The 18961-nt window shown below is 45.7% G+C and overlaps 1 protein-coding gene across 2 annotated transcripts in view; it reads right to left on the reverse strand.

Annotated features, from left to right (window-relative positions):
- NPL (N-acetylneuraminate pyruvate lyase) overlaps positions 1 to 18961 on the reverse strand; it is a 137515-nt gene that overhangs the window by 32688 nt on the left and 85866 nt on the right. For both annotated transcript variants that reach the window (XM_085601736.1, XM_085601737.1), the window contains exons 4-6: positions 15409 to 15496; positions 12977 to 13034; positions 8144 to 8219 (exon numbers count right to left, since the gene is read on the reverse strand). In XM_085601736.1, coding sequence (XP_085457862.1) covers positions 8144 to 8219; positions 12977 to 13034; positions 15409 to 15496 — 222 coding nt within the window. The remainder of the gene's footprint in view (positions 1 to 8143; positions 8220 to 12976; positions 13035 to 15408; positions 15497 to 18961) is intronic.

Raw genomic sequence — 18961 nt, forward strand, 5'->3', positions numbered from 1 at the left:
AAGTGGCTTTCCATTAACCTAAATTCTGCATACCATCAGGTATCACTTCATTCTGATAGTAGGAGTTTGATAGCATTTATAACGCCCTTTTGGTTTTCTCAGTTTGTTAATATGTCGTTTGGTTTGCAGTATTGTAGCATTTAATCGATCAGCTTTTTAGGTCTCCCCTATGCAGCGCGTATGCGCTGCATAGGTGGGGACCTTTTGGAATCAAAAGCATTTTGGCCAAAAACGTGCACGTTTTGCATTGCTTTTTATTGTAACGCGTGCACGTTTGGCGTTTCCCTTGCGGGAGCGAGCAACAGCACCATGTGTTAGCAATTATCGCGCTTGCTCCCGCAAGATAAACGCTGCGTGTCCCTGCTCTCGACCGCACTCCCCCCCACCCCTCCCACTTGTTTATTATTGTAGGCGGCCCCTCCCCTTCCTGTATGCGACGCTCGCCAGGGCCGCGCTTGTTTTTCTAATGAGCTTTCATGCGCGCGCTTGTTTACATTCAGCGGCATGCGTCATCGCTCCTGGTTTCGTTTCTTTGGATGTGCTCTGGGCCGGCATCTTTTCGTAGGCAGGCCCACTTCATTGCTCTTCTGCTCCAGTGCTGGCCCGTCTCTGCAGCAAGCAGTCAGCCTCTCCCGTTACTGTGTTGCTAGATGGTTCCCATGGGCTCTCACTGCGATGGCTTCTGCTTGTTTTTAAGAGGTTCCTAGCGTGTTTAGTTATGGCAATACAGCGTGCACATTTCATTTTTTTGTGACATTTGGTCGCTGAGGATTTAAAAAATAATGTTTCAATTTGGGGCTGCATGTATTGTTCGCTTGATATATAAAGCCACTTTTTACTGTAGCCGCATGGCCATAACCTAGTCTAAGTATGTGATATATTTTAAAGAAGAGCAAACATGCATTTTAACCCCTCAAAAGTCTGACAGCATTACACGGCGTTGTAACTGCGCACGTCTGCACATGTTCACAGGTATGTGCGCACACTGACGCAGGGACAGGATGTGGCTTGGAGATGCTAGTGTGCTACGTGCTGCCACGCTCCCACACATATATGTCGAGTCCATGATGCGGTCATTAGCACAATGTCTTTCATGGGTCTGTGGGAACTCTAGGGCCTGTCTCGGCACCAGCACGGTTCGGACACCCTGCTTCTGCGGCGCCGCACCCTGAAAACGAAATCTGTCACGTGACGCGTGATTTCAGAACTGTCCATGCACACCCCTCCCCCGTACACTATCCACAGCCACACCGCACGTAGGCCACCAGCACAGAGGTCAGGCACCACCTCACGTAAAGCGCACTCCATTCCTGCACAACAGAAATCCTCCAGGCTGGGACTGCCTATTTATTCTTAATATCAGCACCACTTCACCCGTGCAGGGGCAACAGTCAACATGTCACACGCACGGCCAGCATTTTATAGGGACGGTCAACATGTCACACACAGGGCCAGCATGTCACGGGTGCAGAGACAGCATTTTATAGGGACAGTCAACATGTCACACGCACAGCCAGCATCTTACAAGTGCCACGAAGCCCGCATCTCACAAGTGCCGCGAAGCCAGCATCCGCGAAGTATGTGAAGGGAAAACATCCCTCGCTAGTGCAAAGGCAAGCAACAGTACAAGGACATTTTGCCAGCAAGTCACAAGCACTTATAACCAGAGCGACAGGTCTCTACTCACCAGTGCAAGGACTGTGAGCATCCAACAAAAGCATGTTCACCCTGTTCACTAATGCACGGGCTGTTAGTATCCAACAAACGCAAGGTCTCTCTACTCCCTAGTGCAAGGGCTGTGATCATCCAACAAATGGACAATCTTTGTTCACTACTGGAGGAGCTGTAAGAATATAACAGATGCAAGGTCTCTGTGCTGCAGGGGCTGTTAGTACCCAAAAGCCCGTGGGTATTAGTGTGCGTTATAAATCATTATTTCATTTCAATTCATTTACAAATGCACTGCAGGCGTTGTGCACAGGTAACAAACACAAGGTCTCTCTACTCACTAGTGCAAGGGCTGTGAGTGAGTGTCCGACGAAAGCACGGTCTCTCTGCTCACTACTGCACCGGCTATTAGTATCCAACAAATGCAAGGTCTCAACTCACAAGTGCAAGGGCTGTGAGCAGTCAAAACAAGCATTGGCATAGCCAATAGGTCTCGCCTTTGGGACCGTATAAGTGTTTAGCCATGCAACAGCTGATGTTGTTACACCAAAGATATTATGCTGCATAACTAAATACTTATAAGGTCCCAAAGGCGAGACCTATTGGCTATGCCAATGCTTGTTAATGATGGTATTGTTTTTTTTTCCAGATTATATATTAGCTATGGTCATGGAAAGAGCAAAGCATGACAAACGACTGAGAATGCTTGTGAGTGTACTGAGTTTTAAGGGCCTAACTGCAAACTTCGCTAAATGCAAATTTGCAGTTATTTCTGAAAACTACATAGGCCATAAATTCTGTGAACATGGTATTGTACCAAACTAAAAAAAGAAAAAAAAAAGAAAAAAAAAAGAGTCAGGATTTTATAAAATATGCACCTGCTCCTACTTCCAAGGGTGAAGTGAGATCTTAATTTGCAATGATATTAGATCTAAAAAAAAATATTTTTATCATTCTGCAGGCAACGCAACAGAAAACTTTAACTGCCATCATGAGAATTATTCAAATGGCCAATAGTAACTGGAAATGCTGGGAGAATGAACTCAAAAAATGGATGTGTGCATGTATGGTTACACCAACCCTTATAGGATTCAGTCCCTTCAGGATTTTACATGGTAAGAGCCTTTTATCAAAGACAATGTGGCCTGGATGTTCATGGAACAACATGAAGTATGGTCTCCAACTGAAGTGAGAGAAAATTATGAAGAAAGTGCAGAGGGTTTATTTATTATTACTATTATTGTAGATGTAGAGTTAAGAATGTAAGTTTTGAAATAGGAGAGGGGATGCATGTTAGGAATTCAACCAGAACAAGGAGGGATGTACTAAATATTAAAGACCTCTCAAAATAGGACAAGTCTTTACAAATTCAACCAGATTCAGTGATGGGAAATTATGGCATTTCATCAAATTGACTTGATGCAATAAGATCTTCAATTGGAGTGAGGACTTTGGATTTAAAAATTGTTTTTCTACATGGTTGTGGAATGATGACTGTGGACAGGGCTATCTGATTCTGTGCTAAACTGCAATGGGAGGAGCAGGAGTCAAAGTGATCCCGGGGAGACTGCAATGGGAGGAGTGCGAGTCAAAGTCAACAGACCACATAATTTACTTGCCAGGAAGACTGAATTGTGGTTTCTTAACTTCCCATGGTTGCCAATATTATTTTTTTCTTTTCTTTCACCTCGTTATTTTGCAAGTTTGAACATAGCTTCATATTCTTATGTATTCATTTTTCATATTAGAATAGTCATTTGAGAGGGAAGGGATTTGTAGTGTTGTATAGTAGGTATGTGATTATTCTTTCTGGTGTAATAGTGTTCCATTACAGAGTGTTAGTTGTGAAGGTTCTGTCTTCAGCAATTGCTGACTGGCTTGTAATTATGCAGACCTATCTGGAGTTGCTTAATTCATTTGCAACTTTTCCTGTGTTCGTGTGTCATGCTTCACAGATTACTATTTTATCTCAATACCTGATTATTTGTTTCACTGTCTATCAACCAAGCCACTCTTGCAACAGCCAACAGTCCTCACAATAGTAAAACTGCTCTAGATTTCTGCTAATTATTGTTTGTGTGTTTTGATGAGCTAGGAAAAAAGATGAACCTCCGTGTAGTCGCACCAGTGTGGAAAATGATGGGTTTCTAGCTGGATCCCAGATCAGCAGCTATTAATGAGTTTGATCAGGAATAGACGTGGCCCCAGTGAAATGTGCGGAATATGCCCAGTATCATTCGCCGACACCAGGCAACATTCTGCAGTGGCTGCACTTGGTCTGTTTTCAGTTCAGAGCAGCAGCGTGCAAGTGGTAAATTTATGATTCCAGAAGACCCAAACAAAGGCCGAATTTAAGGGGCCATCAGTCCTCCATTTGTTCAAGTATGCTCCTTGCTCCGAGTAACCTGGAGCCTGTCAACTAAGGTGCCAATGCAATGGAGGGGAAACACAGGCACACAGCTGGTTATCAATTTACAAGTACTTAAGAGAAAGCATGATTAGGAGGCAGGCTAGCATGCACTGGAGGAATGTCAGGATTTAAATGTAACTGTGCTTAGGGTAACCTGTACTCATACGACTTTATTACTACTCAAAGAAACCCTTTTAGCAGACTAATAAATAATGACAGATGGAGGGAAAAAAAGAAAAGTTCTAGACCCCTGCTTTGCAGTTTGAATGCAGGTCCTTGATACCGGTTCACCGCTTACTGTACAATATTAGAAGGAATGTCACTTATGACCTGCAAGTAACAAAATGAAGATAAAAAGCCAGTCATCTGCATGTTACGTAATGCACTTTGCAGGAGACACATTAAAACACTATGCTTCTTTAGGACTCAAAACTGTGACTAGATAAAAACACAGATCTCTCCAGGAAGTGCATTAGCCACCAGAGTTCTCTTACCATAATTAGTATTGCCTGTGTGCACAAAGAGGCGCTTTAACTCAAAATATTTTAAAATGTAGCCTTTTCTACCAATTAATGCACAACAATTTTACTGTCGCTTTGTGGGTGCCAATTTCATTGTGGCAGAGTTAAAAAATATAAAATATGCCTGCGCTGACTGGCAGACTCAGCTCTTTAGGACTCTGTCCGTCGTGACTCCACCCCTTTTCCTTTGCTACACTAATACCCCCAAATTAATGGGTCCCCAAAGTAATTTTCCCAGCACTGAGTAAGACCCTATAAAACTGCCTGTCCTTTTTCACCTTGGTAGTAAAATCGCTGCTACGTGGAAGCATTTTTACCCCACCACTTTTCAGAAAAATACATGCTAGCCAAGTCCTTCTATATTTTGCCGCATGTCTCTCAATTAAGAGGTGAAGTCAAGCAAACATATTACATGTGTTGTGAGCCTTTAACTTACGATTTAGCGCAGCACCCTTATCAATGGCATATGTTTTATCCATTTCTTATTTATCTTATATCCTTTATTTCCATTATTGTGCCCAGTCCTTGTCACTTCTCGAATAGGTATCCAACTATTACCAGGTCTACTAGGACACCTATTTACTGGATACTGAGCAAAATAATTGACTTTTCTGGAAGCGTGATGCAGCCATTTTTGTCGAGTGAAGTTAATTAATTTTAGGACCTACATAAGGCAGTGATGATGTGACTTATTGCAACCTGATCAGTCAACTGGAAGAGATAACCAACTTCGAAGTACTGAAAATACAAGTGCTGCGATCACAATATCTTCAATTTGAGGTTACTAAAGGAAAATGGGCTCAGGTCAATGAAAGTTCTTCATATATCTTATTAAGGCTTGTGCAAGTCTGTTTAATGTTTTAGCATATCTATCTGCACTCAACTCTACCATGCACCACCCCACACTGAAACAATCTACTCTGGGCTACTCTACTCTGGGCTACGCCACTGCAGTCTAGACCAATTTACTCAAAACCAATGCCCTCTGTGCCACTATACTAAACTATGCAATACTTTATGCCACTGCACTCTATGTGACTACTCTACACCGCTTACCTCTACAACACTGTACGTCACGCCAATGCATTCTACGCCACTCTACTATACACCAGTGCACTCCATGACAGTCTAGTCTGTAACACTACATTCTCTGTCACTGAACTCTATGCAACTCCTTTCTATGCCACTGCACTCGACTCTGCGCCATTTTAATCTAAGCCACTTAACGCCACTGCACTCTCACCATTCCGCTCTACACTACTCTCCACGTCACTTCGCTCAACACCACTTTACTCTTCACTCACCGCCAATGTAGATCACTCTTCTCTGCACCCTATGGCATATCACTCTACGCCAATGCACTGTACACCACTACACTCTGTCACTCTACATTGCTCCACTCTATGCCACTGCATGCCACACCAATCCACTCTAAGTCACTCTAATCTACTCTGCGCCACTGCACTTTACTCTTCACCACTCCACACACTGCCACTGAACTCTACACCACTCTTCTCTGCATCAATGTAATCAAAGCCACTGCACTCTACTCTGCACTACTCTACGGCAATGCAATGGACGCCTCTACACTCCATCCTGTACCACTCCACTCCACTCTACGCCACTTCACTCTGCAATACCGCACTGTCACCGAATTCTACGCCACTCTTCTCTGCATCACTGCACTTCACTCTGCACCACTCAATGCCACTACAATGCGACTCTACTCTGCGTTTATCCAATCTATGCCACTGCACTCTATGCTAATCTATTCCACTCTGCGCCACTGGAATCTACCTAGTGCAACGCCACTCTATTCTATGCCACTGCACTTCACTTTACTCAAAACCAATATACACTATTCCACAACAATCTACACTGCACTGTATGCCACTATACTCTACGTCACTGCGGTCTACACACCACTGCACTCTACATTGCTCTACTCCATTGCACTCTACACCACTGCACTCTCCGCCACTCTACTCTGCACCACTGCAATCTACTCAGCACTACTGTACCCTATGCACCTCTATGCCAATGTGCTCTACTCCACTCTGCACCACTGACCTCTACGCCACTGTAGTCTACCTTGCACCACTCCACTCTGAAACAATCTACTCTACACCACTGCACTCTACATCACTCTAATCCTCTGCACCACTGCACTCTATGCCACTTTACTCAAACCCAATGCACTCTATGCAAACTACTCTGCACTATTGCACCATACACCATTACTCTACTCTCCAACACTCTACTCTGCAAGACTGCACTCTCCGCCACTGAACTTAATGCCACTTTACACTGCACTCTACACCATTGCACTCTACACCATTGCACTCTACATCACTACACTCTCCTCTGCACCACCCTCCTCTACGCCAATACATTCTGTGCCACTGCACTCTACTCTGCCCGCTCAGCTTTACACCAATCTACTCTATACCATTACACTCTGCATCACTCCACGCCTCTCTAATCTATTCTGCACCACTGCACTACATGCCACTGCATTCTACACCACTCTACACCTCTGCACTCTAACCAGCACCACTCCACTCTGTCACTTTAATCTACTCTGAAACAATCTACTCTAAGGCACTGCACTCTACGCCAAACCACTCTGCACCATTGTACTTCACGCCACTTTACTCTAGGCCACTACTCCACTCTACAATACTGAACTCTATGATGCTCTCCTTAAATAAACTCTACTCTATGACACTCTACTATGCTTTATGCCACTCCACTCTACAACACTACTACACTCTACCCAACTCCCACTATGCCACCCCATGCCACTTTACGCGACTATTCTACAACACACTACTCCACTCTATGTTTCTCTACTCTATGCCACTCCACTTGACTCTACAACACTCTACTCTATGCAATTCTGCTCCCCTAGACTACTCCACTATGCCAATCTACTCTACGCCACTCCACGACACTATGGCACTTCACTCTACTCTACTTCATTCTGACAACCTACTCCACTCTATGCCACTCCACTCTACACCACTCTACTCCCTCCACGACACTCTACACCACTGCATGACACTCCACACCAATCAACTCTAAACCACTCCATAACCATCCACTCTACTTTATGACGCTCCACTCTATGTCACTCTCCTTTACCTCAATAACTTTTAGCCATGCTGAACACCAGCCACACTGGTGTACAACATGGCTAAAATAGATTGGCAAAGCCAATTGCCCTTGCATAGGCAAGACTTAATTGCTTTGCCAAAGCTGGTTATCAAAGCGTTTTGTCCGGAATGCAACAGATTAGGTCTGCTTTTTTCATTTTTCTAGAGGAGTCATTTTGCAGAGCATGCCAAAGTCACTCTCTGTAGTTATATCTGATCTGTTGTGCAAAATGAAAGAAAGTAAAACAAAAAACCGAGGAACCACCTCCGCTTACTAACGATTTCCTAGTAATAAACATTTCTATGCTTAGTCAGGATTAATGTTATACCCTTTCCTACTTCTTCCTCCCAAACAGATTATTTGCGCGTTGTCTTGAGTAGGTTCTTACCCACACTGGCTGGTTTCAGGAATGAAGGACTTATGGCACAGATAGCATCAGCTTGGATTGTTGCTGCATGACGAGCCTGGAAAGAAAAAAAGTCAGCATTTTAATCAAGGCCCCCTTCGATTCACAGCCAGGAGAGAACAAGCATTAGGAAAGCCAACAGGTCTTGACTGAAATACCTGTTGGCTCTGCCTGTGTCTTTTCCTCATGCTGTACAGCAACAAAGCAGATGTTTTACAGCTTATAAAACATATTTAAAAAAATAAGCAAAATGATGTGGCCTCTGAGCCATGTCATTTTGTAGGCGTGTGCATATGTCAAACAAGCATATTCACGTATACAAAATGACAGACTAGTGGCTGCGTCATTTATTATTTTATTATTTTTAAGTTATTTGGGCCGGGTCTGGGGTAACAGGAGGGACAGAGAAATTAGAGAAGCACACAGGCGAGAGAAAGAAATGTAGAGTGGAAGCAGGGGAATAACATGAATGAGTGAGAGTGAAAGCAACATTGAGGAGAGCAGGAAAGGAACAGAAGAATAAAAGCAATTCACCAACGAGAGCAACACTGGGGGCGGTCACAGAGGCACACCAGCGAGAGAGGGCAACTTAAAAATGAGCGAGACTACTGGAATACACATGCACACTTATGGAGTATAAAAAGAAAAAAACGTAGCTTCAAAAACGTGAGCAGTGGAAGGCCACAAGTACTTTGGCCACGCCGCAGGGGAGGTAAAGAAAGTAAAGGGGACATATGCTGGTAATAACAAAAATAAACATAGCAACGAGTGTCAGTGGTTTGTACATAGTAGATCCTTATGTTAAAAGTCCCAACATGGCTGCCACTTTTAAAACCAATATGTTGGCAGTCTTGGAACGGTAAAACAATGAGACATTGTGGTCAACAGTATTCCCTAATGGTAGTCTGGTCTAGAGGAAGTGGCCCTGTGGAATGCAGCTCACTGCACATGAAATTAGTGGCAAGCAAGAAGCCAGTCAGTACTGCCTGGGGATCTGTAGAAGCCACTTAGGGAAAATTAATATAAAAAAAGAGACAGATAAAAGAATGAAGAGAAGAAAAGAGAAGAGAAGAGAAGGAAAAATAAATGGAGAAGCAAAGAAATAAAAGGGGAACTATAAAATGAGAACATTTAAAGCTAAAAGGACTAGCCAACCAGCCCTGACACTGAAGCACACCCATTTTAAGGTGAATTTTCACATGTGAACAGAACATGCGGTCATTCACAGAGACCCAATTGCTAATGTAGAATGAACTCATACAGATGTAGTGTAGTACTTGGTCATGGACGGAAGCAGATTTTAAATGACACTCAGACAGACCAATGGCAAAAGAAAAAGGGCTGACTGAAAGGGGCCTCTGTGTAAAACATACATGCATCGTTCTGCAGGGCGCAGTCGCCCATAGGAGATATATATATATATATGACTGAAAAAAAACAAAGGTTACAGGGACATTCTAGTTAAGCTCAGATTTCACTCGTACAAAACCAGTAAAAATCAGCAGTTCTAGTTACCTGAGCTAACCATAACTTGCGCCTCCCCAATGCACTGCTTACGACCTCACATATTATATCACTCATGACATGGTCAGTGACATATGATGTTGCTTGTGGGAATGTACATATGAAGGTGGGGAAGTTAGTATATAATGTAGTTAAAGATGTTTCATATCGAGTAGCATGTTACTTTTGTTTGAAAATGTATTAGACATTGTGAACACTGCATGCTGGAATGTCCTGTAAGGCTGACTTACCTTCAGCTTGTGTTCCAACCCCATAGTAGTAAGACCTTAATGCATTAATTTCATTACTTTTTAGATTTACTGTTGACATATTAGTCAATCTTAAATTAATTTAAGCTTGAGTTATTTACACTTCTCTGTTTTTAAGTTATGTGGAAGTATGTTGATAGGTGTGTTCGGAGCATGATGTTGGTTGTGTGGAAATATAGTGGTGGATATGTTGGTGTATTATCGCCATTGGTGGACATATGACGTTAGTTTTCATATTACTTTGCATATGTTGCCATGGGATTTGGGTTGTTTGCACATAGGATGTTGGCTCTAATTGCACATAATTGTGTGTTGGTGTTTGTGATGGCGTATGATGGTGGGTATGTCCTCTGCCTCCTGCTGGCGCTATGTATGTTCCCCACTTCCTCTGCATTCCTGCTTTATGCTCTCCACCGCCTGCAGTCCCTATGTGTGCCCATGTCCTCACTTCAGGCAGTTTTTGCCCTATGTATAGGCCCAGCTACAGTGGCGGCCGGCACAGGAAAGCATGGTGCGGCGGAGCAGGGCGGGAAGCAGACAGGCAACAGTATAGGTATTATTTATTTAATTATACCAATTCCGTCGTCTGTCAACTCCCCCCTACCACCCTGCCATCGCCTCACCGGGTTTACCTGCGCCGGCCGCCACTGCCCGGCTAACGCTATGTCCCCCCCATCCTCCTACAGTCCATCTGTGTGTCCTCCCCTTCCATCTCCTCTGTATCAACGCTTAGGGCTAAGTGCAGCCAATGTGCTTCCCTGACCGTCCCAGGCAGGAGCTCAAGTGTATCCATGTCCCTCTCAATTCCTCCATGTGCCATCCTGCCATGTCTCTGCAAACTTCTCAATGTGCCCTCCACACACCTGCAACCCTGTTGGTTGTGAATATATACGATGCATGTTGGTTTTACAGGCCTTAGATGATGGTTGCGTTGGCATGTGATGGTGTGCTGGAGTATGTGCTGGTGTAAAATGGTGGGTGTGTACCTGCAACCCCACACATTGTGGCCCTTCCGCGTGCTTCTGCACATCATGCGTGTCAACCTTCCTTGCTGCAATGCTGCTCTTTGTGATCCTACCCGCCTAGCAGCCTCTCTTCTTGGGGGGAATCTTAGGAAGCCGCGAGGTGTTGCTTTAAAACCTTCCAATCTGCTGGCTCACTATTTTAATTAAAAAACTCTTTCCCAATAGTTATAGAACATATCAAGACATTTTGGAAATGTTGTTAGGGAGAACTGGGTTTAATATAAAACTATCATCGGAGAGGGGGTGGGGGCAGAGGCCTCCAACATCCGCTTTCCCAGGTGTCAGGGGGTGTTTGATAATTCGTTCCCAAACCTTGACCAAAGACTGGGGTAATATTTGGTACCAACTCCACTCCCACGCATTGCCTAAGGGTGGGTGGAGTTTGCTACCTAATTACCCCATATTACCTAAAGGCAAAAGTAGAACCTGCACCACGCCTCCCATTTGCGTTGGCCTGGGGTAGTGAAGCTTTTCTCTCCTCACCCTTTGACAAGGAGACGAGGGCAGGGACACACAGCAAGGTAGCTGTAGCTGCCCCGGTGCAACTTAAATTATCCTTCAGCCCTTGTGAAAAAGGATGGGCGTCAAAGGAAAGGTCAGGGATGGAAATAACTAACTTCCCCAGGTGAGTGGAAGTAGGTTGTGTATAGCTACTCTGGTCCGCCTTACAATGTCAACGAACATTGAGAGGAAACCACGAAGGGACAGATTTATAAAAACTCACGCATCGCAGCAGCCAGAAATTGCTGCTTTAAGTTTCATCAGGAGAGCACCGTAATCTACAGAGATATGGCTTTCTCCTTCCCTCTCCTTAGCACCTGTGCAGAATTTTGCTGCTGAGAGCCACACACACACACATCTTTACGCCTCAGTGCAAGGGTGTGTGCCCAAGTCGAATATAGATTTTATACTTACAGTACAAAATACTATGCCTAGATTGCTTTTTCCCTTTTAAGGCCTGCTTCCAAATGGCGATAATATTGGACGCAAAACCCGGGCTAAAATTTTTGGTGCATAGTGTTTTGCATCAAACAGCATGGGTACACCCATATACCACTAATGTAACACTCCTTGGACGCAAAGTAACGCAAAGCCGCACTTCACGCTGCTTTGAATTACTTATAGGTAATTTCCAGCGAATAAACAAGTTTTGCACTGGAAAGGGACTACAATTTTACAAAAATTGTGCTGGTTTGCGTCAAAACCACCAAATGTTTGTAAATCTGACCCTTTGTGCCTTGTGTAGACCTACAGTCCATGCATGCCCAGAGTGCCCCCCCCCCCCTCCAGAAAATAACACAATTGACATACTTTCACATATACCTTATATCTCCAAAACGGCTGAATACATTTTACACAAACCAAGAAAGGGCACCGAATCACCGTTTTGCCATAAAAAATTTGAGTCCCATCTGTTCAACAGTTTCGCAGTTAACCATGTGCGAAACCTTCCCATGCGAACTCCCATTATATTTGGGACTGAAAAATCACATTGGGAACCCCCTCTTCCCAAGAACTTCTGAACCATCTCTCCGATGTGCATCCGTAGCCACCCTCTTCTAAGATGCCTTCAATGGCTCTTATACAGGGCATCACCCCTATGCCCAGGCATGCAGAGTAACCCCCGGGATTAAAAACACCTAACTTGGACGGAGGTCAAGTTACCTAAATAAAATGCTTTTATCGAGGAGTACATCAACCTCGAATGAAAGGGCTTGGTTTGTAGCACAGTGTTTCCTCAGGCTAATTCTCATCAAGACAGAGGTCACGCGGTATGACGCAAGGTGGAAATGGAAAGGCTGCCTGGTAAATTTAACCCTCTGCCCTCACTTCAAAAACTCCAGCCGTTCATCAGGCAACCATACTTCACGTTTTGCATCAAACCTATATTATTTATGAACCCCAAGGCTTTAAAGGGAGGGAAAGTATGCAAACAATTATCAAAAGAGATGGGAAAGCAAAGACCTTCCCAAAGACAGGAAGGAAGGAACCAGGAAATGAATATAGCGCTCACATACCAGTTCCTGAGATTCTCTCAAAGATGACGATCCAACGTGAACTATCACTTCATCCATCCTGCGGAGAAAGGGAAACAGTAAAAATTCAAAAATAGAATTCGGGACAGAAGTAGAGATGGTGGGGGTAACAGAACCCACCTCGCGTTGTCATTTGTGAATGGGAAACTGAAGCATGTGGGGGCGTTTTAGGACCACACATACTTCACACCTCTGTGAAACATCAATTAGGCACATATTCTGGGCAGGACTTGGGTCCGAAGTCAGCCCTGGCCAAAATGTTCAAACCAGCTCCACCTTGCCAGTGTATGCGCGAGGCAAATGGGTAAACTCAGCCCTCTCCACTGTGGTATACTTTGTTTCAAATAGATTAATTAGCTAACGATTCCTAGGAGGTACAGAGTTCTGTACGTTCTGAATGTGTAACAATGAACAATCCTGTTCTTCTGTCAGTATTCAACAGAACTATTTAGCCAAGCCAGATGTATGCCAGATACAAAATAATATACAAAGAAAAATACACACGTGTTACATTTTACGCTAGAGTGTAATGCTTGTCAAAAGTTCAAATAAACTTTCTCAGCTGCCAATATTCGATTGCTAAACATGCCAGTGTGTCGGATGTGCCACTCGCATATAGAAGACTTTTCGAAATGGGAGCCAGCCAGACGTGCTCGCTGATGCTCAAAGTCAGTGGAGTGCCGTTCATCAGGTGGAGGAGACACGTTGTCAGGGAGCTGTTCTCGTGGTGCTAAAGGTGGTGAAGGTTATATATGATGCGGGCGGCATACCTCATCCTTGGACTTCAACGTAGTACTCACATAACCTGGAGTTTGCATTGCTTTAGTATTAAAACCACACACTTGTATGGCTGTTTCTAAATTGCCCTAATACTTACAACACCCCTGCCGTGCCAGCATGTGTGGGCTGTGTATGTAAAGCAGGAGTGGAATGCCAAAACCCACATTACTTTAGCATGCAAAGCACAGACAGTCTCATGCAAAAGACCACACGATGTGTCCTGGCAGGCAGGAATCAAACTGTCCTGCCATGTAAAGCAGCACTGCAGTGCAGACACGCACACTGCGCTGGTTCGTGCCGCTGTCTAAAGCTCCATTTCGGCGCAAGTGTCATTGCCAGCATGCTATCCCATCTGCCCTCGTTGCCACCTCTCCTCACAGGGGAGCGGTTTGCAACAAGTACAAGGGGCACCTGGGATTGAGTTTGATGTAAGAGACTAAGCACTCAAAAATAGCTCCAGGGTTAGGCGATTCAATATGCTGATTCTGGCACAGATGGAAATCCATGTTGGACTCTTCCTCTGTGGTTCCTTTCATTTTTGCTCAAGCACTATGGTATAGTGAGCTTTCAGCCCCAGGTGCCGGCTCCTGCTCCGGTCCCCTAAAGGTTAAACAGTTTAAGCACAAACAAATGCCATGTAGCACAATTTTACACGTTGTCTGCTTCTTAAGAATGTAAAATCAAGCTTCCAGTTAGAAGTGTGGTTTTCAGTCAGGACAGCGAGAGGGCTGCTCAAATGGGTGCAGGCACTGGCTGAAGTTGGGTATATGGGTCTAACAGGGCTGGATCATGGCAGCACACTATACTAAATTTGCAACAAACAAGAGGTGACCCATTAGTCCTAGGGAACCATGAGCAGTAGAAACACAGCAGTTCCCTCGGACTCACTTAATAGTTGCATACTCTCTCGTTCACATAAATATTTGTGCTGCATTGCTCCCTTGCCATATCTAACTATTCTATGGACAAGGTAAGGGGTTTCTAATCTAATAATTGGATGTATTAACAGTATCACACCTCTGAGCGAACTTGGATTTATTTGCCCATTCTGGTTCTCAAAGGGCTACGTAAATATCGGTCCTGATGAAGACCCAGGTGAAATGAGCAACTGCAGGGGTTGAAACGTCGATAAATACTTTTTGGACTGTTGATAATACATTTTTAACACTTGTGGAGCCCTCACTTAAGAATATCATTGACGACAGCTCTATTCTAAACTAAAAGCCAAAATATTTGTTATAGTGTGATGTGTGTTTCATCAACTTACTTAGTCACTGTCAACATGCATGCATCATCACGTTATATGTAGCACTGTTTTTGAACCATGTTTATTACCATCTGTTCTTCCATGTCATGAATTAACTTATGGTTGCACAAATTATTGAAAAGTATATTGTTCATCATATTATTTTTGCGTAAGCTTTTGATCCTTGCATGCAAGAATAATATACTACTAATTGATACTGGAGGACCCAACGTGTTGCTATTATTCGGCATACATTAAAAGCAGCCCACTGGAAAAATACCAAGGCACTGAAGGACCAGTCCAGCCCTGTCAGTTTAAGCAGGGTTGGTATACCAAAGCTTGCAGTGGCATGTAACACCTCTTTTCACACAGAGGATCGTCTACTCACTTCCCCTTCCCTTGCTTTATCCACTCCTCCGCCAGAAGCTTCCTCTCCTGGACGCTCAGGGATATACCCTCGCCTGTCGTGCCATTGACTGCAAGAAAAATATATAATCCAAATTAATCAAGGTCCCTACTGGAGAGAAAAAAATAAAAACAACAAAAAAAAAACAAACAAAAAAAAAGGAGGTTGACAGCAACATCCACCTGGAAAAAGGATAGTTATGAAGGGCTGTGGCAATGGCGAGCTAGAGTGATACAACTCCCCATGGAACAAGAAGAGCATCAGTATTTTACACCTCCAGTTACTTTAGGGCGAGATGAGGTTACATGTGTAAAAATGTTACAAGTTGAGGGGTGTGGCCAAGATGGCGGCGAGGTAAGACGGGTCTTACCGCCTCTCCTCCGACCGCCGATTTATAGCACTGGCCTCTGGCCCTGTACAGCACAAAAGGTGGCCAAACTATCACTATTATCACCCAGGCACAGTCTGCCATATCCCGGGAGCGATTCCGGAGCCTGGTAGCTGTGTGCCGTAACCCTAATCCCCTGCCGGGTCGGGCGGCAGAGCTGTGACGCGGGTTGCCAGCGGTGCTACCGCAGTGGCGGTAGCTGGAATCCTGTAATTTCAGCAACTGAGCAGTGCCGGTCTGACGAGAGCCCCGGCTGGAGCCCGGGGTCTTTTCCGCCGCATAGGACCTGTAAGCGGAGTGCTTGTGGCAGCAACGGACCGCAATGGAACAGTGGGCGCCATCTTGCATCGCGCGGAGAGCTCTCTGGTCCGAGACTCGATCGGCCAGCGGTCGTCCACACATACCCAAGGACCGGCAGAGAGCGGGCCTGCCTGAGACGTTCCTACCCTCAGATCAAGGGGGACGGCAGAGATCAAGGATATCCGCAAAGATGTGAATGTCATATGGGAGAAAGTGGCGTCTCTGGAGGACAGGGACGACACCCGGGACACCGAACTGGCTACCATGCAGAAGGAGGTACTCCGCATACATGAGCGACAAGTGGACGTTCAATCTCGCCTAGAGGATCTTGAGAATCACTCACGCCACCATAACATCAGAATCCGGAGGGTGAGCACCAATGAAGAGGCTGACGACATTTTCACATATGCGAGAGAGCTCTTTAATCATATACTGGGCAATCTTAAGCTGGACCGAGAACATAGGGTGCACCACCGGCGGACATACTGGTCTGCGTTCAGGATTTCCGCTCTAAAGAGGAGATTATGCGCAAAGCCAGATCGCTCCATTCGATCACCTTCCGAAACCAGTCACCCATCCTCTACCAAGACTTAGTCACCATCACGCTCCAGAAACGCAAGACCTTCAGGCCCATCATGGAGGCTCTGCGCCAACGCAATATCTCTTACTCCTGGGGGTACCCGTTCCACCTCATCTTCCGGCATGATGGCAAGCTGTACCAACTCCGTTCCCTGTTGGAAGCAAGTAGAATATTGGGGGTTGCTATCCTGGATGATACTGATGACGGTGAGCGCTCTGACCAGGGGTCGGGTGATGGTTGACCGAGATGGAGGCAGCAGCGGCGACGGCGCACTAACCGACCGGACCCCATGGCGGTCAAGAGGGAGCAGCAAGCCGCCCTTGAGGCTCTGCCAGAAGCCCTGGCCAAGACTTCGACCATGTGACTGAGCCTGGTTTCCATGGCATATTCTTCCTTTGATGCCTGGGGGGGGGGGGGGGGGGCAGGGGGCTTTACTTGGTCACACAACAACCCAATGGACTTTAGATCTGCTCATCTTTGGATGACCAACTGATGGCCGAATTTAAGACTTCTTCCAGTGCCTGTTGTGCCTTTTTTTCTCCTTTACTCTTTGCGGGTCTGTCATTCCCCCTTTCTCTTTGCTTACCTTCTTCTTTTCTCTCTTTCAGGCGAGGCCCTCCGTCCATTGAGTTTAGCTGCTTTCATATTTTCGTGCTAGCGCTGAGGGTCTTTCATCGCAGGCCTTGCCTGGGTTCATGCCCCTCAGGTCTTCCTGGTCCACGACACATCCACCTCTGGAACCTAGATGCCACTGTCCTCAATTAAAATTCTCACACTTAATGTGAGGGCTCAATAATCCCATCAAACGCAGGACACTCTTTTCCTATCTGGAGAGCACGGGGGCGGACAGCTGCCTTCTTCAAGAGACACATTTGCTCCCGAAAGACTGTCACTGGCTTAGGTCCCGCGCCTTCCCGATACAATTTTTCTTTTCTCGACCCTCTAAGACCGCAGGGGTGGTGATTTTGGTCTCAAGGGCTTTTCGGGAGAAGGTAGTGCAGAAGGAGGCGGAGATAAAGGGCAGACTGCTCACTTACCATTGGAGGATACACTCTGATTGTGGGGTCTATCTATGCACCGAACGAGGGCCAGGAAAGATTTTTACACGAGGCCCTCACAGAGGTGACGGCAACTCAGGAGCGCCACATACTGATAGGGGGGGGGAGACCATAATCTGGTGTTCGACAATGACCTAGACAGATCTGCACAGCGCACAGGCCAGGTTGGTGCCCTTTTGCACTCACTGCTCTCTAGGCTCCACGATCTCGGACTGGTGGACTTGTGGAGACAGCATCACCCTCAATCACGAGAATTCTCATTCTACTCCAACGCTTACAAAACATATGCCAGGCTAGATTATTTTTTAGGCTCGAAGGCCCTCCATGACATTGCACTCTCGGCTGACATACTAGTAGCAGTCCTGTCCGATCACGCTCCCGTGGTAGTTACACTGGCCCTGCCACAGATTCAACGACCGACCAGACATTGGCGCTTCCGTGACACACTCCTACACCGTCCGGACTCAGTTGCTCAGATTCAGCGCACACTGGATTATTATCGGTCACACAACGATAACCCAGACAGCGCTTTCCACCAGATGGGAAGCTCTAAAAGCAGTTGTTAGAGGCAAAATCATCGCTATCTCCTCCGCAGACAATGCACAACATTAAAAAAAAAAAAAAAAGGAGAGGACCCGACACAAAAAGTGCGAGAGTTGGAGCACATGCACCACCGTATTTGGCGACAGTTGACCGCAGCTCGGGCTCAACTGCCTGCCATTGACCGTGACAAGCACAATGCGGCGTATTCCGCTTTGAGACATTCCTTCTATGTTGGAGGTGACAAGTGTGGGCGACTATTAGCGCACAAGCTCAGGGAGGTTCGACAGCGCGAGGGAGCGCAGGACATTAAGGACCACACAGGAGCACTATCCTCAGATAACGGGGCTATCGCCGAGACCTTCTGCAACTTTTACGCTCAACTTTACGATGAGCAACATCAAGAGAGGGCGGACACAGATGCCTATCCGACTCAGGCTCGCCTTTCTGCTCTGACGCCAGAGCAGGCGGCTCACATGGAGAGGGAAATAAGACCGGAGGAAGTTATAGAGGCCATAGCTCGTTTGAAGTTTGGCAAATCCCCTGGCCCAGACGGCTACATGGCAGCTTTCTACAAGCAATTTTGCTCTGCACTCACCCCCTGCTCACTCGGCTCTTTAATTCTTTCGCGACATCTGGGGAAATTCTCTCCTCCATGTTGGAGGCGGA

The sequence above is a fragment of the Triturus cristatus genome, chromosome 4_2 (assembly GCF_964204655.1).
Source record: "Triturus cristatus chromosome 4_2, aTriCri1.1, whole genome shotgun sequence".
In the NCBI taxonomy this organism is placed as follows: domain Eukaryota; kingdom Metazoa; phylum Chordata; class Amphibia; order Caudata; family Salamandridae; genus Triturus; species Triturus cristatus.